The sequence below is a fragment of the Natrix helvetica genome (genome assembly GCF_964273705.1).
Source record: "Natrix helvetica genome assembly, chromosome: 5".
Lineage (NCBI taxonomy): Eukaryota > Metazoa > Chordata > Lepidosauria > Squamata > Natricidae > Natrix > Natrix helvetica.
Window position 1 is genome coordinate 62,334,448 of NC_138551.1, and position 27,170 is coordinate 62,361,617.

Here is a 27,170-nt window from a genome sequence, read left to right on the forward strand (position 1 = left end):
TCATTAAATGCTTCTCTGGAGATATATATAATTAGTAAATAATTAGTAAATTTATGACTATTTAGGATATATTCACACAGCTAAACTTGATGAAAAGTAATCGATTATGGAACCTATTGTAAGTGGAGAGCCACGTTCAACAAATTATACTTTTTATTATGCCTTTCAGACCAATCCCATTAAAATCTGGTGTGTTCTAATGCCATAAAGTGTTTATCTGTTATACTAATTCTTAGTAAAAGCGTGACATCATTTTTATAGTAACTCTTTAATATCAAACAGATTGTCCATAGTTGCTAATTTGGTTACAAAACAAGCTCCAAAATTTATCAGTGTTAATCTGCTGAACACCATAAATCTGGTTCATTTGAGAAAAGAGCCATAAACTTTGATATAAATTATCTACAAAACCCGGTATAAACATATGCTCTGTTCATATCAGCTCTACAAATGTTAGGCATGTTTACAGTCTTATAAACATGGTACTGTTGTCCTAAAGTTCGTTTCCATTTACAGATTTTTGTGACTGTAATCTGGCTTTACGTAGTGCCTCCAATTGTTTTGCTCTTAGCCACCTCTCTCTTGATAGTGTCGTCTGCCCAGCACTGAGAGAAAGGAACCTGTGGACAAGAAACGGAGATAAGCCTCTTTATAAACTATACAGTACTAAAACTCTGATTCTTGTAACCTTTAACTGGGGCAAAACGGTGCACCATTGGACAAAACCTTTTGAACCAAGGTACTTCTAATGAGTTGATTTACTGAATGCATTCAAAATCTAGGAGCTAGATTCTTGTGGAACTGAAATTTGGCAAAATTTTATAAAAGGCTTCTTGGGCTATTGGTTGACTATGCTGTGTAGCTCAACATGAGCTATTTTCAAGGCAGATATACATCTCTGAATATATTTCAGCTTTTCTGCTGAAGGCAGTATATTAGAAGGTCTGTCATTGTTGGATATGGAGGAATCTGGTAAGGAAGTATTGCTGAAATGATGACCAATGACAACAGGGTGTGTGGTGCAAACGAAATCAAAATGAGGCAAATATAGGAAGCCTAGACATAAGGTATCAAACTTACAGCCTTTGGGCCAGGTTTGTCACTTGCTGGCCATGCTCACCCCCGTTTTAATGAAGGGGGGGAAAAGTGTGATACATGATGTGACAATGTGTCCTTGGGAGTTTGACACCCCTGATATAAATAATGAAACCTGTGTACAGAGAAAGTTATACCCTGAAGCTCATTTAAGAATTCCCCTCAAGTCCAGCTCAACTGCTGGTGATTACAGAAACATTGCTCTGCACTTGTCTTGGCAGCAGCAAGGGCTTGTTTATTTCTGGAATTGGGTCATGATTTCCTGCCTAGCCAACACCCTGGAATTCCCTGGCAATTCCTTCCAAGTACTAACCAGGCCTGAAAATGTTTTAGCTGAAATAACATTTGATAGATGCTGCCGTTAGTTGAGAAAAAAGCTCCTTTGGGCTTTGCAAATAACTCATTTTGCGGAATCAAATACATAACGGAGCCCTGAAAACATAGATCTCAACTATAGCATCTAAAAGACTACAACATAGAATGTTACAGGGATATATGGTAAGGAGTATGAAATAACGGAAGAAAAATAATATAGCCATTCCTTGTTTAGTGGCTACCATGTTTAGCAATAGTTTGCAAATGTGACCAAGTTCATTTTCTTGCTAATAAACACATTTAGACCATTTTTTTGCACCTGACAAAAGCCTTCAAGGTGAAACTCATTAAAGACTAATGAGTTTCAGGCAGCCCTGCAAGCAGGTGGGGGAGTTCTAATCTAATCAAGGTCAGAGCTGAGCTTGTTAACTTGCAGTTAGCACTTTTTAGGGAAGGGCTCTGCTGCAGAGAAAAAAAGAGCTCATTTAAGCAATTGTTCCACCCTTCCAAAGGGGCAAAAAACCAAAACAAAAACAACCAGGTACAGAACACTGGTGAGACCTTTATCTAGGAGACAGCAGATCTTATTGAAAGGGAAAGGAGGAGGAAAGACTTTATCTTAAAATCTCCAGGCTGATTTCCAGGAAAACAATGAGGAGGTGGAAAAGAATGTGGATTCTGTTTTTTTACTATTCCTATGACATGAAAGAAAACTTCATGGTCTTAGCTACAAAAGCCTGCTGGGTAATCTTGGGGCAGTTACTCACTCTCAGTCCAACCTACCTCGCAGGATTGTTTAGAAAAATAGGAAGAGGAAGGTGTGTTGGATATGTTCGTCATCTTGAATTAACAACAGAGTTGGCATACAAAGGAAAAAAATGCACCTAAACCTTGCAGTCTTTTCTATGCAATCATTCTATGCATAATGTATCTCTTACTTAAAAAATATTAAAGCACTGTTGGAGGAGGATTATTCTCCTGTTCTAGCCTGTTTTATTTTCATGATTCCTGGGATGCATTTTCATTAGCCAAACACAGCTTATTGCTGAATTTGGGATGATGCTCCTACATGCAAGACCTGATTGATCCAGACAACTGGGACAAATTATCCTATTACTATTTTCCCGCTATTTCATCCACACTTTGCTTGTATGGCTCCAGCCATTTTCTATGTAGGCCCCATAGCTTGGTTCATAAGTCCTGACTTCTTATGCATTATTATGCATTTTCTTTCTTTCACTGAAAACCAAAGCCTGAGCTGTCATAGATGTCACATCAGCATCGACACATGTTCTTGTTTTTGATTGCTTTAGTAAGTGATAACTCAGTAAACTACTTAACATTTGGGCCCTCACCTTGCTACCAGTAGAGTTCTGTGAAGATCATCTGCTGTAATACTCTCAGGATCGTTTTTACGCATTTCTACAAAATCATCTTCTACTGCCTGTTGAAGAGATTGATTAAAGGTTTATCATTTAACTTAGATTTGCCTCCCAAAGTCCAGAAGAAGATTGAACTATAATTTTCTCCCTTCAAATACTAATTTTTAGCCAGTGTTTTTGCATGTGATAGTGCTATGTTAAAAGAAATTTTCTACCATATGAACATACACTCTTCAGGCATAAAAATATTTTCACATCCTACATTTCCATTAAGAGAGGTAAAGTTTACTAATTTATATAGTACCAAGATCCAGCTGTGATTTTACAATGGGGAAGAACCATACTATAAATTTTCATTACAATGCAAGATTATACAGGAAAGCTTCCTTGATAACTATTAAAATGCTGAATTTAGTACCAGGCTTTTTTTAAAATTTCATTGCCAATGACAAGAACAAGTTTTTTTTAAGATGGTGTGCCTTTATTTTCTATCCCAAATTGGGACTTTTTAAACCTTTCAACATTTCAAATTGGCACTTTTTAAATATTCCAATGGAATAAAGCTTCTAATGTTTTAATGTTCCACCATAAGGTAGTACTAGAAATTCAAAACAAGCCTCTTCCTCCTAGAACAGTGATGGTGAACCCTTTTTGGCTCGCGTGCCATCAGTGGGGGGAGCACAGGGGGGTCATGTGCAGGCGTGCTGCACCCATAATGCAATGCACGACCCTCCCCCCAGTGCGCATGCACGCTACAGGCGCGACCATCTCCATTTTTGCATGCTTTTTTCGCTCTCCCCATGCTCCAGAGGCTTTATAGGAAAACAGCCTCCCCCGCCCCCCCGGAAGCCCTCTGGAGGCTTCAGGGACCTTCAGGCTTCCCTGAAACCTCCGAAGCAGTCAAAACGACCCTCTGAGCAAACCGGAAGTCACTTCCGGTTTGCTTGGAGGGTCGTTTTAAGCGCTCCGAAGGCTTCAGGGAAGCCTCTTGAAGGTCCCTGAAGCCTCCGGATGGCCTCCGGGGGGGGGGGAGGCTCTTTTCGCCCTCCCCAGGCTCCTATAAAGCCTCTGGAGCCTGGGGAGGGCGAAAAATGGCTTTAAAAAAGGGTGAACTCAGCTGTGGTTCCCCATCACTGTCCTAGAAGTTTCATTTTAGGTGAGAAAGGGGGTTGAGTGCTTCCTGAGCATACATCCTAATACTAATATAATTTTGTCCCAATCTGAACACTTAATGATAAATGATGATTTCTATACCTTTGTGACTTCATCTGATATGCTATAATCCAGCAGTCTCAACAAGCTTAGATAGATGCGGAACTTGTTGAGGATTGATGGCAGCACAGCTGTGAGAAGGCTGTTCATGTGCTCCTCCATATTAGGGGGAAGGAGCTCTGGCTGTAGATGGACTTGGCAATCTGACTGTGGGGAAAAAGTTTAAATCATTATTTCACATTTCAATTATTAATACAAAGAAAGTTATCAATCTTCACTCTGACTAAACCCCAAAACCATTAAGAGATTTTTTAAAAATATTGGCTCTACAAGTGTCTACATGCTAGAGTTCTGTCTGGCAAATTAGATAACAAGAATTAGTTGAAAAGTCTTTTTAATCCAATTGGTTTAGTTATCTACAAATGCAATAGTACCCTAATAATTGCGGATTTTAAACATAACATCCAAAATCAAACACTTAAAACGTTTAATTGATCTATATGTATGAATGTTGTTTACAGACACTATTTTTGTTTCTTCCAAGGTTTATGATGCCAAATTTTCCACAGAAAAGCAATCAAGTACAGTATCCAGTATGAATCATGGATGTACAACACAGTTAATTATCTTTGTAGCCTTTCCTTCTTCTTTAAGAAATTACAAAGAAGGAAGGTCAGGGAGCTTTGCTATACCGGTAGAAGTGATCTGCCCTCTGAAGTGATAAGGACATTAATGTTGCATGGAAATTCCATCTGATGGTAACTGAAGTCATAATCCACCTTCTGCCAAGTTATCAAGTGGCCCAGTGCTTTCACATTGTGCACACCTACAAAATAATGAAAAAAGAAAAAAATGATTATCAAAGATTCAGATATAAAATAAAATATAGTATTTTAATTTTTAATCTTTAAGAATTCTGTCCCATGAATTAATATGTAAAGCTAGTTCCTAGGTAAAATTCTTTTAGGAGTTAAGAAGTTGAAAAAGAACTTCCCTCCCCCTAAAAAGTAAACCTCATTATTAGTCCCAGGATAACTGTTCTGAAAGGGAAATAGCTACCTGGGTTAACTGTAATTTAAAGAATACAGTTTCTTTGCAACAACCTTAGTTAAATTGATGTTTGATTTTCTTAACCAGCTTCCAGAGTAATTTGATTTCTAAGTGACCAATATACGGTCATTCCTCTAACCAGGAATATCGCTAGATAAGTGATGGCAAACCTTTTTCTTACGGCGTGCCAAAATTGCCTGCGCCTGCCCACTCAAACCTCCCCGCCTATCTGCCCGTGCGATCCCTCTGTGCATACACACACAACTCCTCCACAGGCTCAGGAGGCTTTTCTGAAGCCTGGGGAAGGCGAAAACGGCCTTCCCTGGCCCTCTGGAAGACCGGAAAATCAGCTGGCTGGCGCACACATGCACACTGGAGCTGACAGATGGTGTACCACCAAATATGGCTCTGTGTGCCACCTATGACATGCATGCCATAGGTTCGCCATCACGGGGCTAGGTGGTTTGCATCCACCAGAAATCCTGTTTTACTTACTCCTTTTCCCACCATGACTATGTATTGAGTCAGGAATCACGGATTGCTGACAAACTGATATTAAATGGATTTTGCTCATTCTTAATTGAGATAGAAGCAGGTGTAAAACATGGAAGAAGGCCTGGGGGTTCTATCAATACTACACTCTATGTGCCATATCAATAGCTTTTGCTCTAGCTTTATCTCACTACTACGCGGGTCACACACAACAGTCTATACATTCCAGCTGCTGACAGACACTGATCCTTCTAGAACATATATTGCTAGTTTCTGCGCTAGTTTCTAACACAGTTAGACTCTGATAGATTTAATTAGCTATATATTAGCTTTTATACTACCTTGCATTTATTTAAGTACTTATGTATCTACCTTTTGTTTTTATATCTTTTATTTTTAAAAGATTGCTTGTATCCCATTCACTTTTATGCTGTTCTAGTTAGATCACAAGAACACCATGCATTGTTACAATATTATTTTCTAAGATTTAGTATTTTTATCTATCAAGGATAGTAAAATCAAGCCAAAACATTAATCACAGCTTGTAATGCATCAGAAATAACGTTAGTTTTTCTTAAAATAAATTCTTCCCTTAGTATCTAACTAGATAGTTGAGAAAAGTAACATGATGTACATAACTGTTCACACTTGGAGTTCCTTACTTGCTAATGGCTGAACATTAGACTTTAAAATACACATATGTTCCTTTAGAAATATTTTTTCTTATTCTTTTCTTATTCTAAAAATAATACTTAAGAAAAGAATATACCATTCAGTGTACTTTTTGATTCACCGTATTTAACAAATTAATTGTTTCAAGAACGTGTCTAGATGCAATAATTAATTAATTAATAAGCTAGGGAAAGCATGCCAAAACTAGTTTCTGGTGTTTTTTCTACTATCTTCTATTATCTTTAGTATAGTATAGCGAAATTTCTATGCAGTCAGGTGGATATGACTAGGAGTTAGAGCTCAGAATGGAACAATTGCCAATATTCCTAGCAGCTACCAAACTATCTCTTCACAGAGCTGTAATAGGGATTTTTCTTCTGGAATATTTTTCTCTGCCATGATGTAATATAGTCCATTTTTGAATTTTTGTGAATTTTCTTTCATACATCAAGTTTTATCTTGCTCTGCCCTATTTTCATAGATCCTGGTGAATGACAGAGAAAGATATACAGTGTTACGAGACTATTTACATAACTTCTGTCCAACAGTCCATTGGAATGGAAATATAAAAAAATAAGTAAAAAACCTATTTAAATATAGAACTTTTAATTCTTATGAACATGAATAGGGATTAGAATGTCCTGACTGATGGGTGGCTCATGCCATGATCACCACTCAGTTGGATAATTCCCGCGCACATTTTCATGGTTTTAGGATGTTGGATTTTCTCTTATATTAATTGTTTATGATGATTTTTATGTAATCAAAATTTTATTTATTTGATGTTCTCCACTGTTGTGAATTATAAGCATGGTGAACAATCAGAATTAAGACATAGGTGGAAAAGCAGAAAAACAGCCTAAGGAAGATTTAGGTCCATTGATAGCAGAAGACAACTGGGAAGCAGCATGACAGATGTAACATCCTTCAACAATAGCTGGATGAAAATCCCACTTTTTTAAATAAAAAGGAGTAACTTCTGGTGAGGTAACTGAACTAAAAGCAGTTAAAAGGAGGGACAGGCTTTATATGGCTATACTATTATTCCTGTGAAGAAGGTAATCCAAATCAAAAATTGTATAGTTTCTGCCTGTCTCTGGTTGTTAAGATAACTGGATTTCAGAAGATGAATTTGATGTTAAATCTGCAAAGTTGAAGGAAATTTTATCTGTATTTTAAATTGGGATTAGCTTATTTCCAGTTAGATTAATTTCTTTTCCCCAAACTCACACAATACATGTTACAGTAACTAAGCAAACATACTAAATCTCCTTCTGATCTTATTTCTTGCTTTACTTAGTTGTTTGATTTACTTTTTATAATGCATTTACAATTTTAACATTTATAACTGATGATCTCAGGTGACAAGATAAGCATGTATGTGCGTATATAATGTAAAATAAAAGAATCAGAGAGGCAACTCTATTTTTGATTCAACCATGTTTTTTTAACATTTATTCATGCAAGATATTTGAACAGAAACTGTATCCATGAATACTAACCTTTTGTGTCAAGCTGTCCTTGCTCTAGCAGGGTTTCATCTATGACAAAAGAGGTACTGTTGGTCAACTGTAATATTCCACTGACTAAGCGATTAGCTGTGTAGTCCTTGTGTGGGTTAAATTTTAAGCTGTTCATATTCTCTATAGTCATCTGTAGGCGATACGACTGCCAAAAAAAATCACTATAATGAATTGTCATATGGAACATGTACCTAATAACTGACGTAAAAAGTTAACTATTTAATAAAAATCAAGGAATCATGTAATTGCAGAAATTCTGGCTAAAGACACCCAATTCTTCCACAGTAAAAGAAATACACTCTTTCTTTCATAAGTCAGTAAATATTTTAAAAAATCAAGAGGTGTAATACAATTTATGCAAATTGGTTTTAAAATACAGAATCTTAAAAATATTCCATTATCTTTGAAAGCATCAAACTTACATAACATTGCTTGAAAAAATGCATTATATACATATGCAAAAATGTTTAATTACACTTTATTTTTTTCTTTTGTCATTATAACTAAGCATACTGGCAGGCATAAGCAAGGGCAGAAACCATATTGTTAAAATTATGGCATCTGTGTTTCCTTGAGCCATAGAGGAATTAGAGATAAACTGTCTTATTGGGTACAGATCCACCATTCTGTATATGTCATGCAAGCAGTCATGCATTGGTGACATACAGGTAGGCTTATGACAGCAATTGGGAACAGAATTTCCATCAGACTGTACTACATGGTGATGGCAATTCCTGCAGTCTTGGTTGCCACTCTAATTAATCCCAAGCAGTTTTCTGTTGGCTTCCCTTATGTCAGTGGGGAAGTTGGCAGGAAGGTGAAAGTACCAGGAGCCTCCCAGGCAGGACAGCAGGTAATAAGTGACTGCTGCCAGATGGGGAAGGGCATGAGGAGGTGCAAGAGAGGCAAGGCGTGGTGTGCAACGGTGTAGTGCGAGTTGGGAGGGTGTCAGAAAGGTGGAATGAGGATGCAAGAGACGGAACAGTGAAGCTTGGGGAGGATACACAAGCAGTAAAGGAAGCTTGGGAGAGTATGCGGGGATGTGTGAGTCATTGGTGCAGTGCAAGCACTGGGAGAGGATATGTACGTGGGGAAGACTCACCCCAGAAACTTGAGACCCTGCTGTCTTCCCAATAACTTTCTGGGGAAGCTGACAGGAAAGATCACAAATAGCGATTGTGTGATTGCGGGGTACTGCAATCACTTTTAACAGACAGTTAAAAGTGATTGCTTTTAACAGACAGTTGCTAGCACCCAAATCACAATCATGTGAGGGCAAGGGCACTAGGATGGGCGGAACAAACGGTTGTAAGTTGTGGACTATCAACCCTATAGAGGACTATCAGTATACAAAGAAAACTCTCTTTCTCACACACATACACACTTCTCAATTGTCCATTTAGATACCCAATCTGAAGTACAGTAAATTGATTTAAGCAATTTTACACATTGCATTAAGACATAAACTGTGGTTTACAAATGGCTCTGTTCATAGGATTGAAATCTACGTTCATTACAACGTAATGTGGCAGGTGAACCCAGATACTGACATGAAGGAGCAGTTAAGATACACAGCTTATAAATGTAATTCTTACTGCAGGAACAAGCTGCTGAATAATACGGTATACATGTTCTGTGAAGACACTGTTTCTTGGACAGCCACTTAAATTCAGGGTGAATTTTCCTAGAGGAAGGACATCTCTTCTTGCATAGCTATATAAACACAAAGGACAGAAATATAGGCTATGAGCAAAAACTTCTATTGGTGATCTTTGTAAACAATTTTATGCTAGGAATGTTTTTGGCTAAAGAGCAATATTGAGCATATATACAGTGAAATTAGAAGAACAATTATGAACAAGCACCAACAAGGATATAGAATAGAATATTTTTTTCCTTCCTCTCCTCCTCCCTTTTAATTTAGGAAAGACTAGGAGCAGGAAATTGAACATAAAGGAAAGCTACATAGAAGGAGTTAAGCATTTTTATATTAACAATTGTTACATTACTCCTTCTAGAGAGCTTTTTTTAAAACCGTCAGCCTAGTGACTAAGTTTAGCAACTATATGGTAAGAGAGTGATTCAAACTGTTAAGGATCATCAAGGAAGGTTCCTAAATAAATATGCAAGCAATTGAGATTACAAGGACAAATTATTTTACTTTATTTTCAGGATAAAAATTAGAATAATTTTAGGTTGCAGAATAATACTGTATTTTTGTCTTAATTAGATACTTTCTGCCCTTTACTTCTTGTCCCACAGGAATAGATACGTTAAACAGGTGAATTGGTTACTTACACTGTGGAAATGAGGTGTAATATAACGTATTCAGCAGCCAAACTGTCTCCCAAAAAGGCATGACTGAGGAAGCCAAGAAGCTCTGCTCTAACTGGTGATAGTTCAGACATAAAACTAGAGACAACTAAAATAGACAGCATAGGCAAGAATCAGAAATAACACATGCATTTTTCTTTACAGGTAGTCTTCAATTTATATCCATTTGTTTAATAATTGTTCAAAGTTACAACAGCACTGAAAAGAGTGTCTTATGATTAGTTTCCACACTTGCAAAATCCCTATGGTAACGTGATCAAAATTCAGGTGCTTGGCAACTGGCGTGTATTTATGACAGTTGCATTGCCCTGGGAGCATGTGATCGTCATTTGCACCCTTCCCAGCTGCAATTCAACATCAGCATGACTCACTTAACAACGGCAGTGATTCATTCAACAAATTGGCAAAATAGGTCATAAAATGGGACACAACTCACTTAACAGCTGTCTTGCTTAGCAATAGAATTTTGAGGCTCCATTGTGGTTGTAAGTCTACCTGTACTGTGCAGTCAATTTATGACTGGTCGCTTAATTACCATTCAAAATAACAATGGACCTCCCCAAAACTACTTACAATCTATTTTGTTGGTTGCCCCCTCTGCCATCATGAGATCACATTTGTATGGCACTTGACAACTGGTTCGCCTTTATGGCCATTTGTTGTATTCGGCAACACATGACTGTGATTTACGATGTTTTTTTGTTGGTTTCTGTGATTACTTCTGGTGTCCCAACAAAAAATGCCCACTGAGGAAAATGCATTTGCTTAACAATTTTTATAAAAAAACCGGTCGTAACTTTGCATGAGGTCACATAATGCCTCAACTTATAAATGCAATGATTTATGATGTAGTTGAGCTCCATTATGGTCATAAGTTGAGGATTACCTGTACACTTAATTATCATTTGCAGAAGACAGTTAATGATATACAACTCTGCATCAACCATGCATATAATTTAACTTCTAACTAAATCTAACTAAATAATTTAAATAGCTAAGGAATGTATCCCACACTAGTTATTGACTATGCTATTAATTCATTAAATTTTGTCTTTAAATCAAAGGAACTCCTTTAACTGAGGAAATTCTTTTTTTTAGTGGTCTAAGGGCCTGGACAAGTTCTGAAGGAATGTAGATGATGCAGAATATGATGGGGTATGACTCTAATAAAGTTTGATTTGATTTTATGGTGTGGAGGAAATTTAACTTGCTTGCATGGTTCACTTAAATCTCAGATATTTTATAACAATCATGATTGTTTTGGCAATTTATTATCTTAAAAAAGGATTGTTTTCCTAAAATATGAGAGTTCTGGAAGTAGTGCTTTATTGTAGCTTTACATGCTACCTAATTTTAGGGGTCAGTATAGCTGTCCATTTGAAAGAAGCCAATTTTGTTAAAGATTAGCTCAATATTTCTATCAAATAAGAAAAGCTAATCAGCAGCAAGACTGAAAATTGGCTTGAAGTCACACCAACTCTGTCAGTAGGCAATTAAAAAGTGGAAGCCATATTTAATCTACGATAGGTGCCTATAATTTACTTTTTATCTCTTCTCTTTAAAAGATATTAGAGCAATTGTTAAAATATTCAGAATTTTTCCATAAATCACTTTATAGATAACCTGGGCTTCAAAAGTAGAAATAATTTTACAAGCTAAAATGGAACACTATTGTTGTCACATTCATGTAGTCTACAGGATTTTCAGAAACATATTTGTATATACAGTACACAAGAGATGTATTTGGCAAGAGCATTACTACTATGAGGAAAGGAAGGGTGGTGTCTTATATTGAACAATTTCCTGTGCTATTTGAGCTATCAAGCAAGCTGGACACTTTTTGATTATTACATGGATGCCATAAGACACGGGTGTCAAACTTGCCATGTCATGTTGCCGTCACGTGACGCATCATGATGTTTTTTCCCTTCAAGAAGCATAGTACATAATTCAAAGGGGAAGCAAAATGGCTTATACAACGTTTATAAATGTCCTTTATGCTTTAAATACTAATGACGTAGGAACAAACTGACCTTTTTGTGTATAAAGTAGTAGAAACAATAAAATCCAATTCAGGCATCTGATAGTAACAAGGTAATCTTCCGTAAATAGTTGAAATACTTACAGCTTTTGCTTTCTTCTTCTTTAAGGCAAGCAGGCAACAATGGATTTATGTGCTGAAGTTTCTGTGCCAGAATTACATGGATTCTGGGAACTAATGATGCTGGAGGACTATGAACTCTCTGTTCTTCTACAGTATCCATACAATCCATAGACTCCACTGGAGAGGAGGAATTCTCCCTAAAACGTAAAAATAGCTGTATTTAGGCACATTTCATTTCAAAATTACATGCAACATTCTTTCCTGCTAAAGAAAAAGGTATTTTATTGAAACACAAAATGTCAGCACAGATAGTCCCCAACTTGCGACCACAATTCAGCCCAAAATTTCTTGTTAAGTGAGACATTTGTTAAGTGAGTTTTGCCCCATTTTACTATTTTTCTTGCCATAGTTGTTAACTGAACCACTGTAGTTTATAAGTTAGTAACATGGTTAAGTGAATCTTGCTTCCCTGTTGATTTTGCTTGTCAAAAGTTTGCAAAACATGTTCACATGACCTTGGGACACAACAATGGTCATAAGTATGAACCAGTTGCCAAGCATCTGAATTTTGATCACATAATCATGAGGATAAGGTTGTAAGTGTAAAAAATGGTAATAAGTCACTTATGTGCCGTTGTAACTTTGAGTGGTTACTAAATGAACTATTGTAAGTCAAAGACTATCTGTATCATAAACAGAATAAATTAAGTTCTTGAATTTATTTCATACTTTTTCAGCAATCAAAGTAAAGACCTCAGTTATATCTTTAAAAAATGAATATAAAGAATTGACATCACCTTTTTATTTTTTACAAGGGTATAATGAAATAAGTATTATTTAGAATTGGGACAAATTCTGATGTCTAAAATTTAGTTATAAATTCAACACTGTAAACTAGCAATTAGTGGGTTAGGACTAATCTTCCCCAAAAATTTGGAATTATTGTTCAGCTTTTCTGAAACACAAAGAAGAAAATTCAATGTTGCTGCTAATTTTTTATAGAAATTTTACAAATTACCTATTATTTGTGGACCAAATATATGAATCTCTTCAGTCACACTGATGGCAAAATTGTATTTTATTAACACTAAAATGTTACCTTTCTTCATGGTTCAGCATGTTCAGGACAGGATCGACAGACAAAATACCATACACTTCAAGAATATCATTGACTTTGAAACTGTCCCCATTTTCATATATCTGCCACAAACAGAACATGTTAAGAGGATAAATTGCAGTAAAACCATATGAAGTAGTATAAAAGCAATAGCTACTTGAACATATTAATAAATTATGGCTTGGTATTATGGGAGAAGGTTTGCATCATAACTGTCCTTCATAACTTTCTGCTTCAATAAAAACTGTAGTTGTGCAGAATTACAGTGTTCTAAATTCTTAAACACAGGTAGTCGTCAACCTACGATTACAATTGAGCCCAGAATTTCCATTGCTGTGTGAAACAGTTAAGTGAATTTAGCCCCACTTTACAACCTTTCTTGCCACAGTAGCTATTCAGTTAGTAACACGGTTGTTAGATGAATCTAGCTTCCCTTGACTTTGCTTGTCAAAATATCACAAAAGGTGATCCCATGACATCAGGATACTGCAATTGTCATAAATATGAATCAGATACTGCAATGGTTGTAAGTATGAAAAATGATCATAAGTCACCCCCCCAGTGCCATTGTAACTTTGAATGGTCACTAAATGAACTGTTGTAAATCGAAGACTACCTATATACGGTACACAGCCTTGATTTACGTACCAATTCTAAATGTAAATTACAACAAATCTCCACACTTCTAACACGTGTAAAAGTGATCCTGTTTCAGACATTGCTTAAGATATTATTACCTTCACAAGACATGCAGGGCCCTTTTCCCCTGGGAGTGGAAAATTCAGATCTAGTGGAGACGAAGAGTTTAAGGAAATCATCTGATGCCTTGCAGAAGCTTCTGTTTCTAATCGCTTTGGCTCTCCACTCCCCTGGATATCGAGCACATTTCCTAGAATTAAAACATCATCAACAACAGTTTCCACTACCTTAAAACTCATCATTTGAGATTAATATTTATTGCTGCTTTTTGAAAAAAAATTACATCATGCTGAGTCACAAATGCATGTTGCAAACATTGGAGCTTAGATTCTTTTCAGAACAGCAATTCCCCCAAAGTATTTTAATTTACAAAAGGAGTACTAAGTTCTGGATGAAACCAAGGAAATGAGTACTCTCTTCAGAATACTATGAAGGGTAGGAAAAGAAGTGGAAATGTGTAGAAATAAAAGAAGGGGAAAGCTGTTATTTTATTTATTTTGTACACTTTTTTCCCCCCTGACCTTAACATCCGTATTAGTGGACTGGAATAAGGTGCTTATTTCTGGACTCTATATATGGTGTTTTAAAAACTATGTTAGAAGTACAAAAATATAGATGACTCTGCAAATGGCCCATATCTGATTTAACTCAGCACATTTTTTTTCAATAACTCGGCCAAATAAAGAGAATCATGAAGTTCATAACCCTCTTTATTATTTTTCTGCTGCATCTGGCATTCAGTTATATATTGTCCTATTTATTTTCATGGCTAACAATTAAATGTATCATCTCTCCATGAGTTTGCTCTTGCTCTCTCTATAAATCAGAAACATCCTTGATTTTCAAGAATGTAGTATTTGCAAATACTGGTCTGTAAATCATATATCTGTAGCTACAAACTGACCCATGGATAACACATCAGACCAGTGGTACATTCAGAAACTTGCTCTCTTTGCAACTATACCTGAACTCATCTAATTATTTAAAAAACCAGATAATGGTATATAAAAGCATATTCTAAATCTATTCTAAGTCTATTCTAAGTCAACAAGGCATAAATCACTTCAATATAAACGGATACACCATAATAGTAATTCTGAAAAATAAGTAACTTTCAGGAGAAAGACAACATTATCTCAGCTGATACCGATGTGCTGTTCTCTTTGTTTCGATGGGTGCAACTCCATGTCTTCATCATCCTCATAACTTCTCTTATGGCGACTTGGTGTGTATGACGTTGATGGACAAACTCGAGCTTGACTTGCACTACTATAAGCGTATGTTTTAAGTTAAGGACAGAATCATTCTGGTATCATGAATAAACTTATCTGGAAATTTAATTAATCATTTAATTTAAAATTAAGGTTTCCAAAGATGAAGAAAAAGATAATAGCATTTTGTAAGTTTAACATAAGTACATCATATAATGTTTCATTGTTAGTTGTGAAGTCGTGTCTGACCCATCACGACCCCATGGACAAAGTTCCTCCAGGCCTTCCTGTCCTAATGTTTCATATTCTTATAGAAGTTCCTTTATTAATTGCCAAGGATTCAGAAAATCTTGATTCTATTATTATAGTTAAGAAAAGCTCTTTAAAAAGTTACTTTTATTAATGCTTCTTCAAATAGACATTTTGTTCAGCATCTTTAGTTTTTGTGGGTGGAGTCAAAAGATAAATTCTGACGTTCAAACTCTGATCTATCTATATCTACAAAGATCAGAGTTCTGCAAGCAATGATTTTCCCTGTAATACTCTGTGGAAGCAAACACTGGACTTTGAAGAAACAGGATAGAAAGAGTACTCTGCTTGCTGTATACCATATGGTATACAGCAGTTATATATGGTAAGCGTACCATATATAACCAAGTTATCTACATGGTGGACAACCCTGTTAGATGTCAAGGTCCTCTTCGAACATGATGAACATCATCATCAAGATAACCAAGGAATAAACGAATGGATAATAGAACAAATCAATCTAGAATTTTCAATGGAGATGATAATAATGCTCAAATTATCATATTTTGGATATATGATGCAAAGACGTAGCTCCCTAAGACTTCTTATGCTGGTAAATCTGGAGAAGAGTCTAACCAGAAGCAAGGTGGGTGGATTTAATTACAGCAGCAATAGATGCATCACTAGTTCCACTGGTTTGGAACAGACTAGAGGAAGTCCATCTCAGTGGTCATTAAGAGTTGACACAACTTGATGGCATAGAATCAATACTTTTCTATCAAATGTTAAATAGCTTGCATTATCAGTGTTACCACTACTATTTCAGTATTTAGTGTACCAGTCCACAATATAATAAGCTACAAAGGATATTTCTTTCACCCATGCAGATTCTCCTGGCACTGGAACACAGTAAAAAGTCTGTCTATCTGCAGTTACGATTTGTTTAGGATTTAAATCTATTTCTTGATGAGGCTAGAAGAAGAGATATTACACATCACTAACATACTATAAAAAGAAAAAATTGTAAAGTTGTTATAAAAATGAAATACATTTAATTTTTTTAAAAGGGAAGTAATCTTAAAATAATTTTATAGTTAGTGTGTTAGAAAGTAATATTTATCCTAAGGAATTATAAGGAATGAACTCTAATCTCTATGGATCAAAAGTTCTAGTAACAACTTTTTTGACATACCTAAAATAAAGAAATGCTGGTTCTGGTTTTTTATATTAATAATACCACAGTGCTAGTTTGAACTATATCATTTGAAGCATGACATTTCCTTGTCAGCAATATAGTATTCAAGTAGAAGCGCTAGTGAAATGTATGGATTTAAAAAATATCCATGCCTACACAACACATATTAATGTATGCTATTGATCAATCCATTTTCTAAGTGTTTTAATGTCACCAATATAGCACCAAATATCTGTATGTAAGTGTCATAAGCATATAAATTAGCAGGTGTGACCCCAAAACAAATCTTATAAGAAAAGTGATCCCAGAACACTCCTAGCAACCGAAGTAGAATGTTTAGAAAGTAGAGGAACAGAATATCCCACAAAAAGGGTAATGATTAGCATATAAATCTCCTGCACAGGAATAAAAAAAATCTATTTTTTTACTACAACCTGTATGCTTCCCTCTGTCTGTATTTTCCAATCTTAAGTTTTTGAAGTAGTGTCAAGTGTTAAAATGACAATGCTAAAAATACACATTCATATAGCATTCTGTGTTTGTCTTAATGTAAATCTACTCCAAGTATCTGATAAGGATGAGTTTTTCTTCCCCTTATAAAATATTAGAATGTGTGAGGGACTAAAACCCACTGAAAGTGGCATTACTGCCTTCTACATTCAAAATAGAATAGAGACACAGATTCTGCAGATATATGTTTAAGAAGAACTAGTTTTTGTCACTGATTCCATATACTAAATGAGGATACATCAGTGCAAATGAATGCTCAATTATATCTTTATTTTTAAAAAAGCACAGGAGAAGGGTATGGGAGGTACATTCTACTCTATTCTATTCTATCCTTTATTAAAAAACTAATATTTATGCTGTGTGATTATTTATTTCAAAAACTTGTGTTCGTCTCCGTTTTTTGATTGTACAAGTTGCTTATAGTATTACTTTCAGAAGCTTTAAAATCAACACAATTAACACAAGTATAACAAAAAAATTCAATGCACCACCATTTGGGCTTGCAAGGAAACAAATTCATCCCCAAATGCCTTTTTGACAAGCCATGTTTTTTAAGTTCTCCAAAAAGGTATCTATAGAATCAGTGAAAAATAAAATAGGGAAAAAAAGATAAATATTATAGTAACTTAAATGTGTTGCCATAATTTCAGTAGCTGGACTTACCCCACATTCTGCTACATCTCTGTATTTTCCAAAATGCATAACCTGTTAAAAAACAGAAAATTACTACTGTATTCTATACAACCTCTTACCATGTTCTTTTTGGGAAGATTTGTGGAGATTTTGTAAATATTTACTGTTACTTCTTCACAATTATCTTTTCTATGAACATAGTGGTTCTATTCTCTGCTAAGCTCAATATATTCTTTTTTTAATGTTTCATTCGGAAAAAGCCAAGGGTTAATTTATAATATTTTATTGGTTCCAGGCAAAGCATCTGTTTCATTCCAATATACATGAGCAGAATTGCTAAGGAACTATTATCAGATGTGGATTGTTGATATTTCACTTAAGAATACACATAGAAAAACCTTAAGATTTCCTTTATTTCATGTGATAACTCTTACAAAAGAGGCATTGGCCGTTCTTACAAAAGTTCTATGTCACATGGGAAAAAAAAGGAAATGATGGACCTAGCAAAGATGGACAACCTTGTAGTGGGCAAGACCACACTTAACTCAGGAAGGAAGACAAGCTCACAAAGTGGGTAAGGCCAAAGCACAAATGGTAGTCCTGGAACTGTTTTGATAAAAGTTTGATGACTTGGTTTTGATGTTATTCCTATTTAATAATACAGTTTTTTTTTAAAAAAAATCACTCTAAGCAACAATTTATGAAAAATTGCTCTAAATTTTCAACAATCATAGCAAGAAGAACAAGGACCACAAAAGGAACATGGCTGGGTATGAATATAGGTAATCAGAACTATAGTGAAGAAACTAACTTACACGTGATTTAGTAACTGTATCAACAGTTTCATAAACATTCATATAAAATTCAGTATCAAACATATCTTGAACCATACAGCGAAATTTTATTAAGCTATTTGGCTTCAGATAATGTAAAGGAACATCATTCAATGATGGTACCTGTAAAACAAAATTCAATAGTTATCAGCTTCATGAGGCAAGCAGAATTTTATACCTTTATTTTCAATTATTATTAATCTAATTATATTTTAATTTAAGTACGATTGAAGATGTAATACCTATACAGAAAGGCTGATAGAATTTACATTGATTTTATCAGAAAAAATTCTTAGTAATCACTGAATTAAATATGATTTAATTCAGTTATGCATATTTGAGATTTAGTCAATTAACTAAATGTACTCTATAGATATGGACCTATACAATGTTTAACAAAAATTAAAAAATGGACCAATCAGTAAAGCTCTATTTTTCAAACAACTGGTCAGTCACTGAAATAAAATGACTGACTAAATGTATAAACATGTCATACAATTTCTAATGAACCAGATTTCAATTTTCTGAATGTGTAGGTTTAATTTGTTCATCTCTTGGGATCAGGATTGAATTACTAAAAATGTATTGTAAATATTTGTGTATTTTTTGCATCTTTGGTATTGCATCTTTTTCCTTATTCAAACAAAAATATTATTTTATCATAAAATGACAATGTATTCTATAATCAAATATGTATTATCTTTGGGTTACGGAAATTATAGAAAAAACTCTAATGAAAATATCACACTATCACATATTCTTGAATGTGCAGGAAATTTACTCAGGATCTGATATACTTAATTAGAAACTGAATTTATTTTATAATCCCTTTTAGCTCTACAGTATGCTTAAAATTATTGAATGCCATCCTATCAAAGTTGCCTAAAGATTTTGAAATCCATCCTTAAAGAATTTAAAATTTGATAAGTAAATATAGCCTTACCCAGTTAGTTGCATTATTTTCTTTTAATTTCTCTTTGAAGTACTCTGTTACTTTTCTTTCCCATTCAGGATTTAGACTATTCTGAGCTAAACAAGACAAAAAAATCAAATCACACTATTTTAGTTTGTAAAAAGCATAGGCTGTAAATGTAAAATGTAGTATAGTACATTTAAATGTTTATTTGGCTAATACAGTATTTATTATTCAGTAATTAATCAACAAATAGCATTTTAGGTTTTAAATACAGACACACACACATTATGGTAATTAAGTTTATTGAACCTCAAAGAAATAACAGTAAACTAGAATTGGAAGTCAAAACCAAATCTCTAACAGACGCTTGCTGGAATGGTTTGCTTTTAAGAGTAGCATCCAAATCTAGTTCTGGGTTCCAATAGCCAATCATAGTTGTCAGACAGTTCAAAGGTCAGGAGTGCACAGACAGGAGCTGGATAATAGACAGGTGCTTGAAGGAGGGATCATGGGTCAGGGCACTCCTTAAATCAAACCGCAGTGAGCTGTAACTAATTAAGAGATTTACTCCTTTGCTTGGCAAGGAGCCTCAAAGAACACCTCTGTTCGGTTCCCTTTTCTATTCACCTATGCCAGGGGTTGGGTGGCCTTTTCATCTCTCGTTGCTCTGTCCAGGTAATCCTTGTTTTTTGATCAGCCTCATGTGATACTTAGCTTGGGGACTCCTGAGGCTGACATTCTACAGCTTCAGCTGAAACAGTTTCTTCAGAATCAGATTCAGATTTATTTATTTATTTATTATTCATGCTTCTAGACCGCCCCCTCTCCCAAAAGGGACTCGGGGCGGTGTACAGTCCATGCAAAATATATCAAAATACAATAAAAATTGAATATGTACAGTTGGAATGGAGGAGGTTAAAAATGGAATTAAAAGAACTGTACAAAGCAATATATATAAATATAGGATTTTGAACCCCTAAAACACACACAATAAGTTAAAAACAATACCCCTAAAATAACCAGTTAATACATTTGCCAGGAGGGACAGTTGTAATTATGCCAGGCCTGCTAATCGGAACAGATTCTGAACCTGGGCTCTAACAGTGAGGAACCTTTCCTTAAAGCATTAAAGCAGACATATTTTTAGAAGCCTAAGAGTGGAGCCAAAGACTGCAGCAGAATGAAAAGCTGGTGAATAGACTGACTTTTCATAATCCTCCAGATAAGAAGACGTCTGGAGATTGCCCATAAGTGCTCTGTACAATTTCTCCTTACAAGGTAACTACATGACAATGGTTTGTGGCAGGTTTAGAGTTCTGGGAGATGATGGAATTGCCATTTTTCTCAAATCATCAAACACTAAGAGAGTTATTTAATGCTTAGTGAAAGAGATTTGAAATAGAGTTTAAGAACACAGGTTTTATTTTTAAATAAACAACAAAAGAGTCACAGACAGAGTAAAAGTCTAGATTAATTTGAAAAAGATTTTGGAATTAATTATAAGAATCCTTCTTGTGGGAAAATACTTTTTTTAAAAAAAAGACACGCCAGGATTAGACTCTGAAGGATGGACACTAGAAAGAACCATAAGAATTAAAGATTACAATTAAAAATGTATACTTAAATTTGACTCACTAATAAGAATGAAGCAAAATATTTTAACATTGAACAATCTGAAGATATTTTTGAACAATGGATCCAGAAGCTAATTTTAAGAGTGCCTGCTTCTATAGTCTGTGTTTAAAAGATTTTATGGGGGAAAAAAATCAAGTTTTATGTGAGAAGATTGATATTGATCTGAAAATGTACTTAAAATGACAGACTACAAGAATTATGGGGAAAAAGCAGTACTGGACATACAAAAGAAACTGGCCAATGCCTTAATAATTAAAAGGAATATGTAAACAATAAACCAAGAGTGTTACCTGGATAATTTTCCTACATTGGATTTACAAAGGAGATTTGTTAAAATTTTGAAGAATGTTAACAAATTCTAATTTTAACGAATTGAAGAAGAAAGAACAAAGAAAAAAAATGAAAAGAAATGAAGTTCTAAGTCACAATTTGAAGAGATTAAAGATCAAGAATATTAAAAGTAGAAGGAAGTAATATATTATTATTTATAAAAAAATACGGATCTTTACTTTTTAACAGATTACTACTTCCTTATTAGTATTACAATTGAGTTGAGAGAAGATAATAAGCGCCCAAGAGCCATTTGCAAAAGTTATTATGAACCTGATTCCTAGTCAATCTCATTCCAATATTTTCCTTTCCAATATCTAAATGTTTTATATTATATACACAATTTAATTACATTCCCTTTAAAATAGTGTAAGATTACAATTCTTACAATGGAATGGATTTGTTATATGGACAGTCAAATTCCTTGAAAAGAAAAGTGAATTCATTTCCCATTGATCCCATCTAGATTTCTCAGTATTTATTGGGCGTATTATGGGCATATTAAACATTCTCTTTCCCCCAAGTTTTTCCTTGTGAGGTAGATTACATTGAGTGGCCCACTGCACCCAATAAGTTTCTATGGTTGAAAGTAGACTTCCTAATTCAACATCTTTACCTTCAATGTTCACTTCAATTGATTACACTGTCTCTTGGGGCCCAGGGAGACAGCTGGGCCTGCTGATTGTATACTTGGCTCCTCGCTATACATCAGCGGCCCTGCCTGAACTCCTCGAGCTGATCGCAGAGATAGCGGTTGAGACCCCCAAACTTTTGGTTATGGGGGATTTCAACCTGCTGTCGATGGGAGAAGCATCCGAGGTGGTTCGGGAGTTCATGGCTTCCATGACAGCCATGGACCTGACTCAATTAATTCAGGGCCCCACGCATGAGAGAGGCCACACGCTGGATCTTGTTTTTGTCTCTGGCCAGTGGACGAGTGATCTGGGAATAGGGGACTTAGTTATTACGCCCCTGTCATGGTCAGATCACTCACTTCTCCGGCTTGACTTCCCTGGTGCTACCCCCCACCGCGGGGAGGTGGAACCAGAACGTCCTAGATGGTTCCGCCCCAGGCGCCTGATGGAACCGGATAGGTTCCAGACGGAACTTGGGCCACTTCCTGTAGACCTGACCCGCTCCCGGATGGAGGACCTGGTAGCCGCATGGAATAGTGTGGCCGCCGGGGCCTTAGACCGGGTTGCGCCTTTGTGGCCTCTCCTGCGGCAATGAACCACCCTGGCCCCTTGGTTTACCGAGGAGCTAAGGGTGATGAAACGCCACAAGAGACGCCTAGAGAGCAGATGGAGATCCTCCCGTTCCGAATTTGACCGAACACAGCTAAGAACCTACTTAAGGACATACCTTGTGGCATTAAGAGTGGCCAAACGTCGACATTGTGCCGCTCTTATTGCGTTCGCAGACAACCGCCCTGCCGCCCTGTTTCGGGTGACCCGCTCCCTTCTGTCACAGAGGCCGCGGGAAGCCCCCTTGCAGGGCAGGACAGAGGAATTTGGGGAATATCTGCAGGATAAAATCGCTCAAATCCGGAGGGAATGGGTCCCCCTCAGTGGGCTAGGGGGGGGGACGTCCGAGGCGAGTCTTGAGAGACCATTCTGGGAGGAGTTTGACTCTGTTGCCACCGATGATTTGGACAGGCTGCGTGGGCGACTGCGAGCCACCACATGTTTATTGGACCCGTGTCCCTCCTGGCTTGTACTGGCATCCTGGGAGGTCATACGAGGCTGGCTCTTGGGACTAGTGAACGCTTCATTGAGTGAGCGGTCCTTACCAGCCGCCTTGAAAGAGGCGGTTGTGAGGCCCTTACTCAAGAAGCCTTCTCTGGACCCAACTGAGCTAGCTAATTATCGTCCCGTCTCCAACCTTCCCTTCTTAGCGAAGGTTGTAGAGAGTGTGGTGACCCAACAGTTCCCACGTCACCTGGAGGAAACTGATTATCTAGACCCGTGCCAATCCGGCTTCCGACCCGGGCACAGCACAGAGACGGCCTTGGTCGCGTTGGTAGATGATCTCTGGAGGGCCAGGGATAGGGGTTGTTCCTCTATCCTGGTCCTATTAGACCTCTCAGCGGCTTTTGATACCATCGACCATGGTATCCTATTGCACCGGCTGGAGGGGCTGGGGGTAAGGGGCACCGTTTTGCGGTGGTTCTGCTCCTACCTCTCCGACCGGACGCAATGCGTGTTGGCAGGGGAGCAGAGGTCGACCCTGAGGCTGCTCACTTGTGGGGTGCCGCAGGGGTCGGTCCTCTCGCCTCTCCTGTTCAACACATATATGAAGCCGCTGGGTGAGATCATTCGTGGTTTTGGGGTGGGATACCATCTGTACGCTGACGATACGCAGCTGTACATCTCCACCCCTAACCACCCCAACGAGGCCGTCGAAATGATGTCCCGGTGCTTGGAAGCCGTACGGGTCTGGATGGGAGGCAACAGACTTAAGCTCAACCCCTCCAAGACGGAGTGGCTGTGGCTATCGGCCCCCCAGTTCAACCAATGGATTCCATCGCTCGCCATTGGGGGCGAGCAACTGGCCCCCGTGGAGCGGGCGTGCAATTTGGGCGTCCTCCTAGATGCCCGGCTGTCTATGGACGACCATGTGGCAGCCGTGGCGAGGGGGGCGTTCCACCAGGTTCGCCTGGTGCGCCAATTGCACCCCCTATTGGACCGGGACACCCTTCGCACAGTCACTCATGCGCTGGTGACGTCCCGTCTGGACTACTGCAACGCTCTCTACATGGGGCTCCCCTTGAGATGCACCCGAAAACTACAGCTGGTCCAGAATGCGGCCGCGCGGGCAATTATGGGGAGTACGAGATACTCCCATATAACACCTCTCCTGCGCGAGCTGCACTGGCTCCCTGTGGTCTACCGGGTGCGTTTCAAGGTGTTGATCACCATCTTTAAAGCGCTCCATGGCACAGGACCTAGTTACTTGTGGGATCGCATCCTGCCCCATACATCCCTGCGACCAATTCACTCTCACAGAGAGGGACTCCTCCGGGTGCCGTCCACTTAGCAGTGCCAGAGGGCGGCGCCCAGGAGCAGGGCCTTCTCTGTGATGGGCCCAGCCCTCTGGAATGACCTCCCCCCGACATTAGGACTACTACTGATCTCCGCTCCTTCCGCAAGAAACTCAAGACCCACCTGTTCCAACTAGCCGGCCTGGCTCAACTATAGCTCTATTCTCCAATCCCCCTGGCAATTTTAAATTTTAGGGTATTTTAATGTTTTTTTAACTCTATTATTATTGTGTTATTTTATGAATTGTAATAATTGATGTTGTGAGTTTTTTATACCTCCTCCGTGCAACATGTGATATGTATTTTTTATTGTACGCCGCCCCGAGTCCCTTCGAGGAGAGGGAGCGGCTTATAAGTCTAATAAAATAAATAAATAAAATAAATAAATCTTCCATGTCACGAAGTATCACGTCTTCTGTCCAATAATTGATCTTTGTTGTAGCAATTTTCAAGCGCTGATTTTCAATTAAAGAATATCATCTGGTGGGACTCAGGAGAAACACCTACTCTGACAATTCCTGTTCTTTGGAATGAGTTCCACCAGAGATTCATATGGTTCCTACCCTTCTGTAGTTTAGGGAATTCCTAAACATTGGATGAGTACCCAGATTGCTGGTGTGTGTGTGTATGGGGAGAGATGCTAACTCTGTAAACCACAGAGATGGACTGTAAAGCACTATGAAGTGGTATATAAGTCTAAGTACTATTGCTATTATTCTAATTAGCTTCTAAGAAAGAGTGATTGTGTCCCCATTTTGTTTCCTGGTTTGATTTATTCCGGTTTGTTATGGTATTTTGAACTTCCTGTTAGCTGCACTTTCCAAATGTTGGTTTTTCAGTTATATGAGCTAAGCGCAGTCTCTTGGGAGCCTGCCAATTAATTAATATTTTCCTTGTAAGGTTAATAAAAACAATTAGACAATTATTCAGATGTGCTCAGAGATTTTTGGATTAACTTTGGGTCACATTTAACCAAGAGTTGGTTCAATTGCAAATAATTGTGTTAAAAATGACATAGCAAACCGTTTTGCTAAAAAACAAAATAGGCAAAAAACACAACAATGTTAAACCCGAACATTCGGGTTTAGTAAGCCACTCATCAGATACCAACACACCAATTAGATACAAGAGTAATTGATAGCCACGGAAAACAGAAGCCAGAAGATTCCTGTTCAGTTTTGACAAGCAGAAGCCTAATAATACCATGCCCTGTTCTTTTTAATTATAGCAGTAAACTAGTAATTAAGCACTCAAAAGAAGGCCGCCAGGCCCCACATTTAATAGGAAAAGCCCCCTTCAATGTCTTCAAGATGCGTTATTCTCCCTCTCAGCCCCCTCCTCCCCTCCGAGAAGCCGAAAGAAACATCACAGCGCACATGCTCAGGAACACTCTTCTTCTTCCCACGAGGCTTCCAACTTTCGGCGTGCAGAACTGCCCTTCCCGCAGCCAAGTTTACCTCACAACACAACCCCGAGGCTGCTTTTGGCTCCGCTCGGTCCAGCGGGGGTCCTGACTTTGCCAGGCCAAATTCGGTTATTAGCTTTGTCGCCGGCGGTCAGTCCCGCTACTTCCTACACCCCCCGTTCCGCAAGGAGTGGCGAGGTGCCGCCGTTTCTCTCCTTCCCGGTCGTTCCCGGTCCCCGAGCCGATCTCAGCAATGCCGCCGTCTTCTCTTCCCTCTCGTGCTTTTTCTTTTTCTTTTTGGACTCGGCCGACTTCCCCTCTGCCTGTCCGTGTCGTACCCGGGAGTAGCTCAGGCCGCTTCCCCGCCGCCTTGACCTGCCTTACAGCTTCTCACATTTTCGTGCTTTGCCATCCCCTCGCAAACTCCCCCTCCCCCCGCCCAAGCCCGGTCTCACCGAAAATGCCTTGCACGATACTGAGAGGGCAGTTCAGCCAGTCCGCCACACACGGCATCTTTTCGGCTCTTCGACGCGTTTAAAAGGCCTGGAGAGACACGCCAAAGAGTGGTCTCCCTTCACAGGACCCGCTTTTCCCGAGCTGGGCGGATAGGGCTTAAGATAGCAGGCGGTCGGGGGTTCCAGGCTGGGCTGAAAGAAGCGCAAGCCAGGCCGGGGCGGACTTCAAGCCTCACTTCACTGCGCTCTAAGCGCGGGCTCGGGTTGGCGGGAGAAAAGGGAAGAGAGCGGCGGCGACGCCATCTTAGGGCCGGGCGGAAGGGGCAGGGCTTTGTCGGGGAGGGCTCAAGAGAATCGGGAGACGTGGAAGTCCCTCCGTCATGGCTGCCCCCAAAACCTCCGCCACGGGCGGCATCTCTTCGACGAGCGGCGGCACTAACTTGCTCTTCTCCTCCTCGGCCACCGAGTTCAATTTCACCGTCCCTTTCATCCCCGTCAGCCAAGCCCCTCCTGTGGCCGGTACGGGACCTGGCCTCCTTCCCGCAGGTAATGGTCGTGGGGTTGGGGGCGAGAGACACACGGGAGTCGGAATCCCCGCTTGAAATCCATTTTCGCTCTCTCCCACTCACTGCTTCGTTTTGATAAGCGACTCTAAGGCATTTAGGGGGGGAAATAATCCCCGCCGTAGGTCTTGCGATAACCACGCCTGCAAAGCTCTTCCATCTTGCAGGTCGGAGGTCTCGTAACCTCCAGGACCTGCAGG

General features: G+C 38.3%; 2 protein-coding genes across 5 annotated transcripts in view; one reads left to right on the plus strand and one right to left on the minus strand.

Moving 5' to 3' along the window:
• Positions 1-252: 252 nt before the first annotated feature.
• On the minus strand, positions 253-26,548 carry MCMBP (minichromosome maintenance complex binding protein). The gene is made up of 16 exons (XM_081955957.1): positions 26,408-26,548; positions 19,570-19,655; positions 18,609-18,749; positions 17,824-17,865; positions 16,326-16,427; positions 15,143-15,272; positions 14,034-14,185; positions 13,279-13,379; positions 12,201-12,376; positions 10,040-10,163; positions 9,337-9,454; positions 7,721-7,886; positions 4,697-4,830; positions 4,047-4,211; positions 2,766-2,854; positions 253-620 (listed from the first exon to the last, which is right to left on the minus strand). Exons 1-16 carry the CDS (start codon positions 26,463-26,465, stop codon positions 494-496), a joined length of 1,911 nt encoding a protein of 636 aa, XP_081812083.1. The 5' UTR covers positions 26,466-26,548; the 3' UTR covers positions 253-493.
• Positions 26,549-26,782: 234 nt separating this feature from the next.
• Positions 26,783-27,170, plus strand: part of SEC23IP (SEC23 interacting protein) — a 56,720-nt gene continuing 56,332 nt past the window's right edge. For all 4 annotated transcript variants that reach the window (XM_081955951.1, XM_081955950.1, XM_081955949.1 and 1 more), the window contains exon 1: positions 26,783-26,953. In XM_081955951.1, coding sequence (XP_081812077.1) covers positions 26,788-26,953 — 166 coding nt within the window. In that variant the 5' untranslated portion in view covers positions 26,783-26,787. The remainder of the gene's footprint in view (positions 26,954-27,170) is intronic.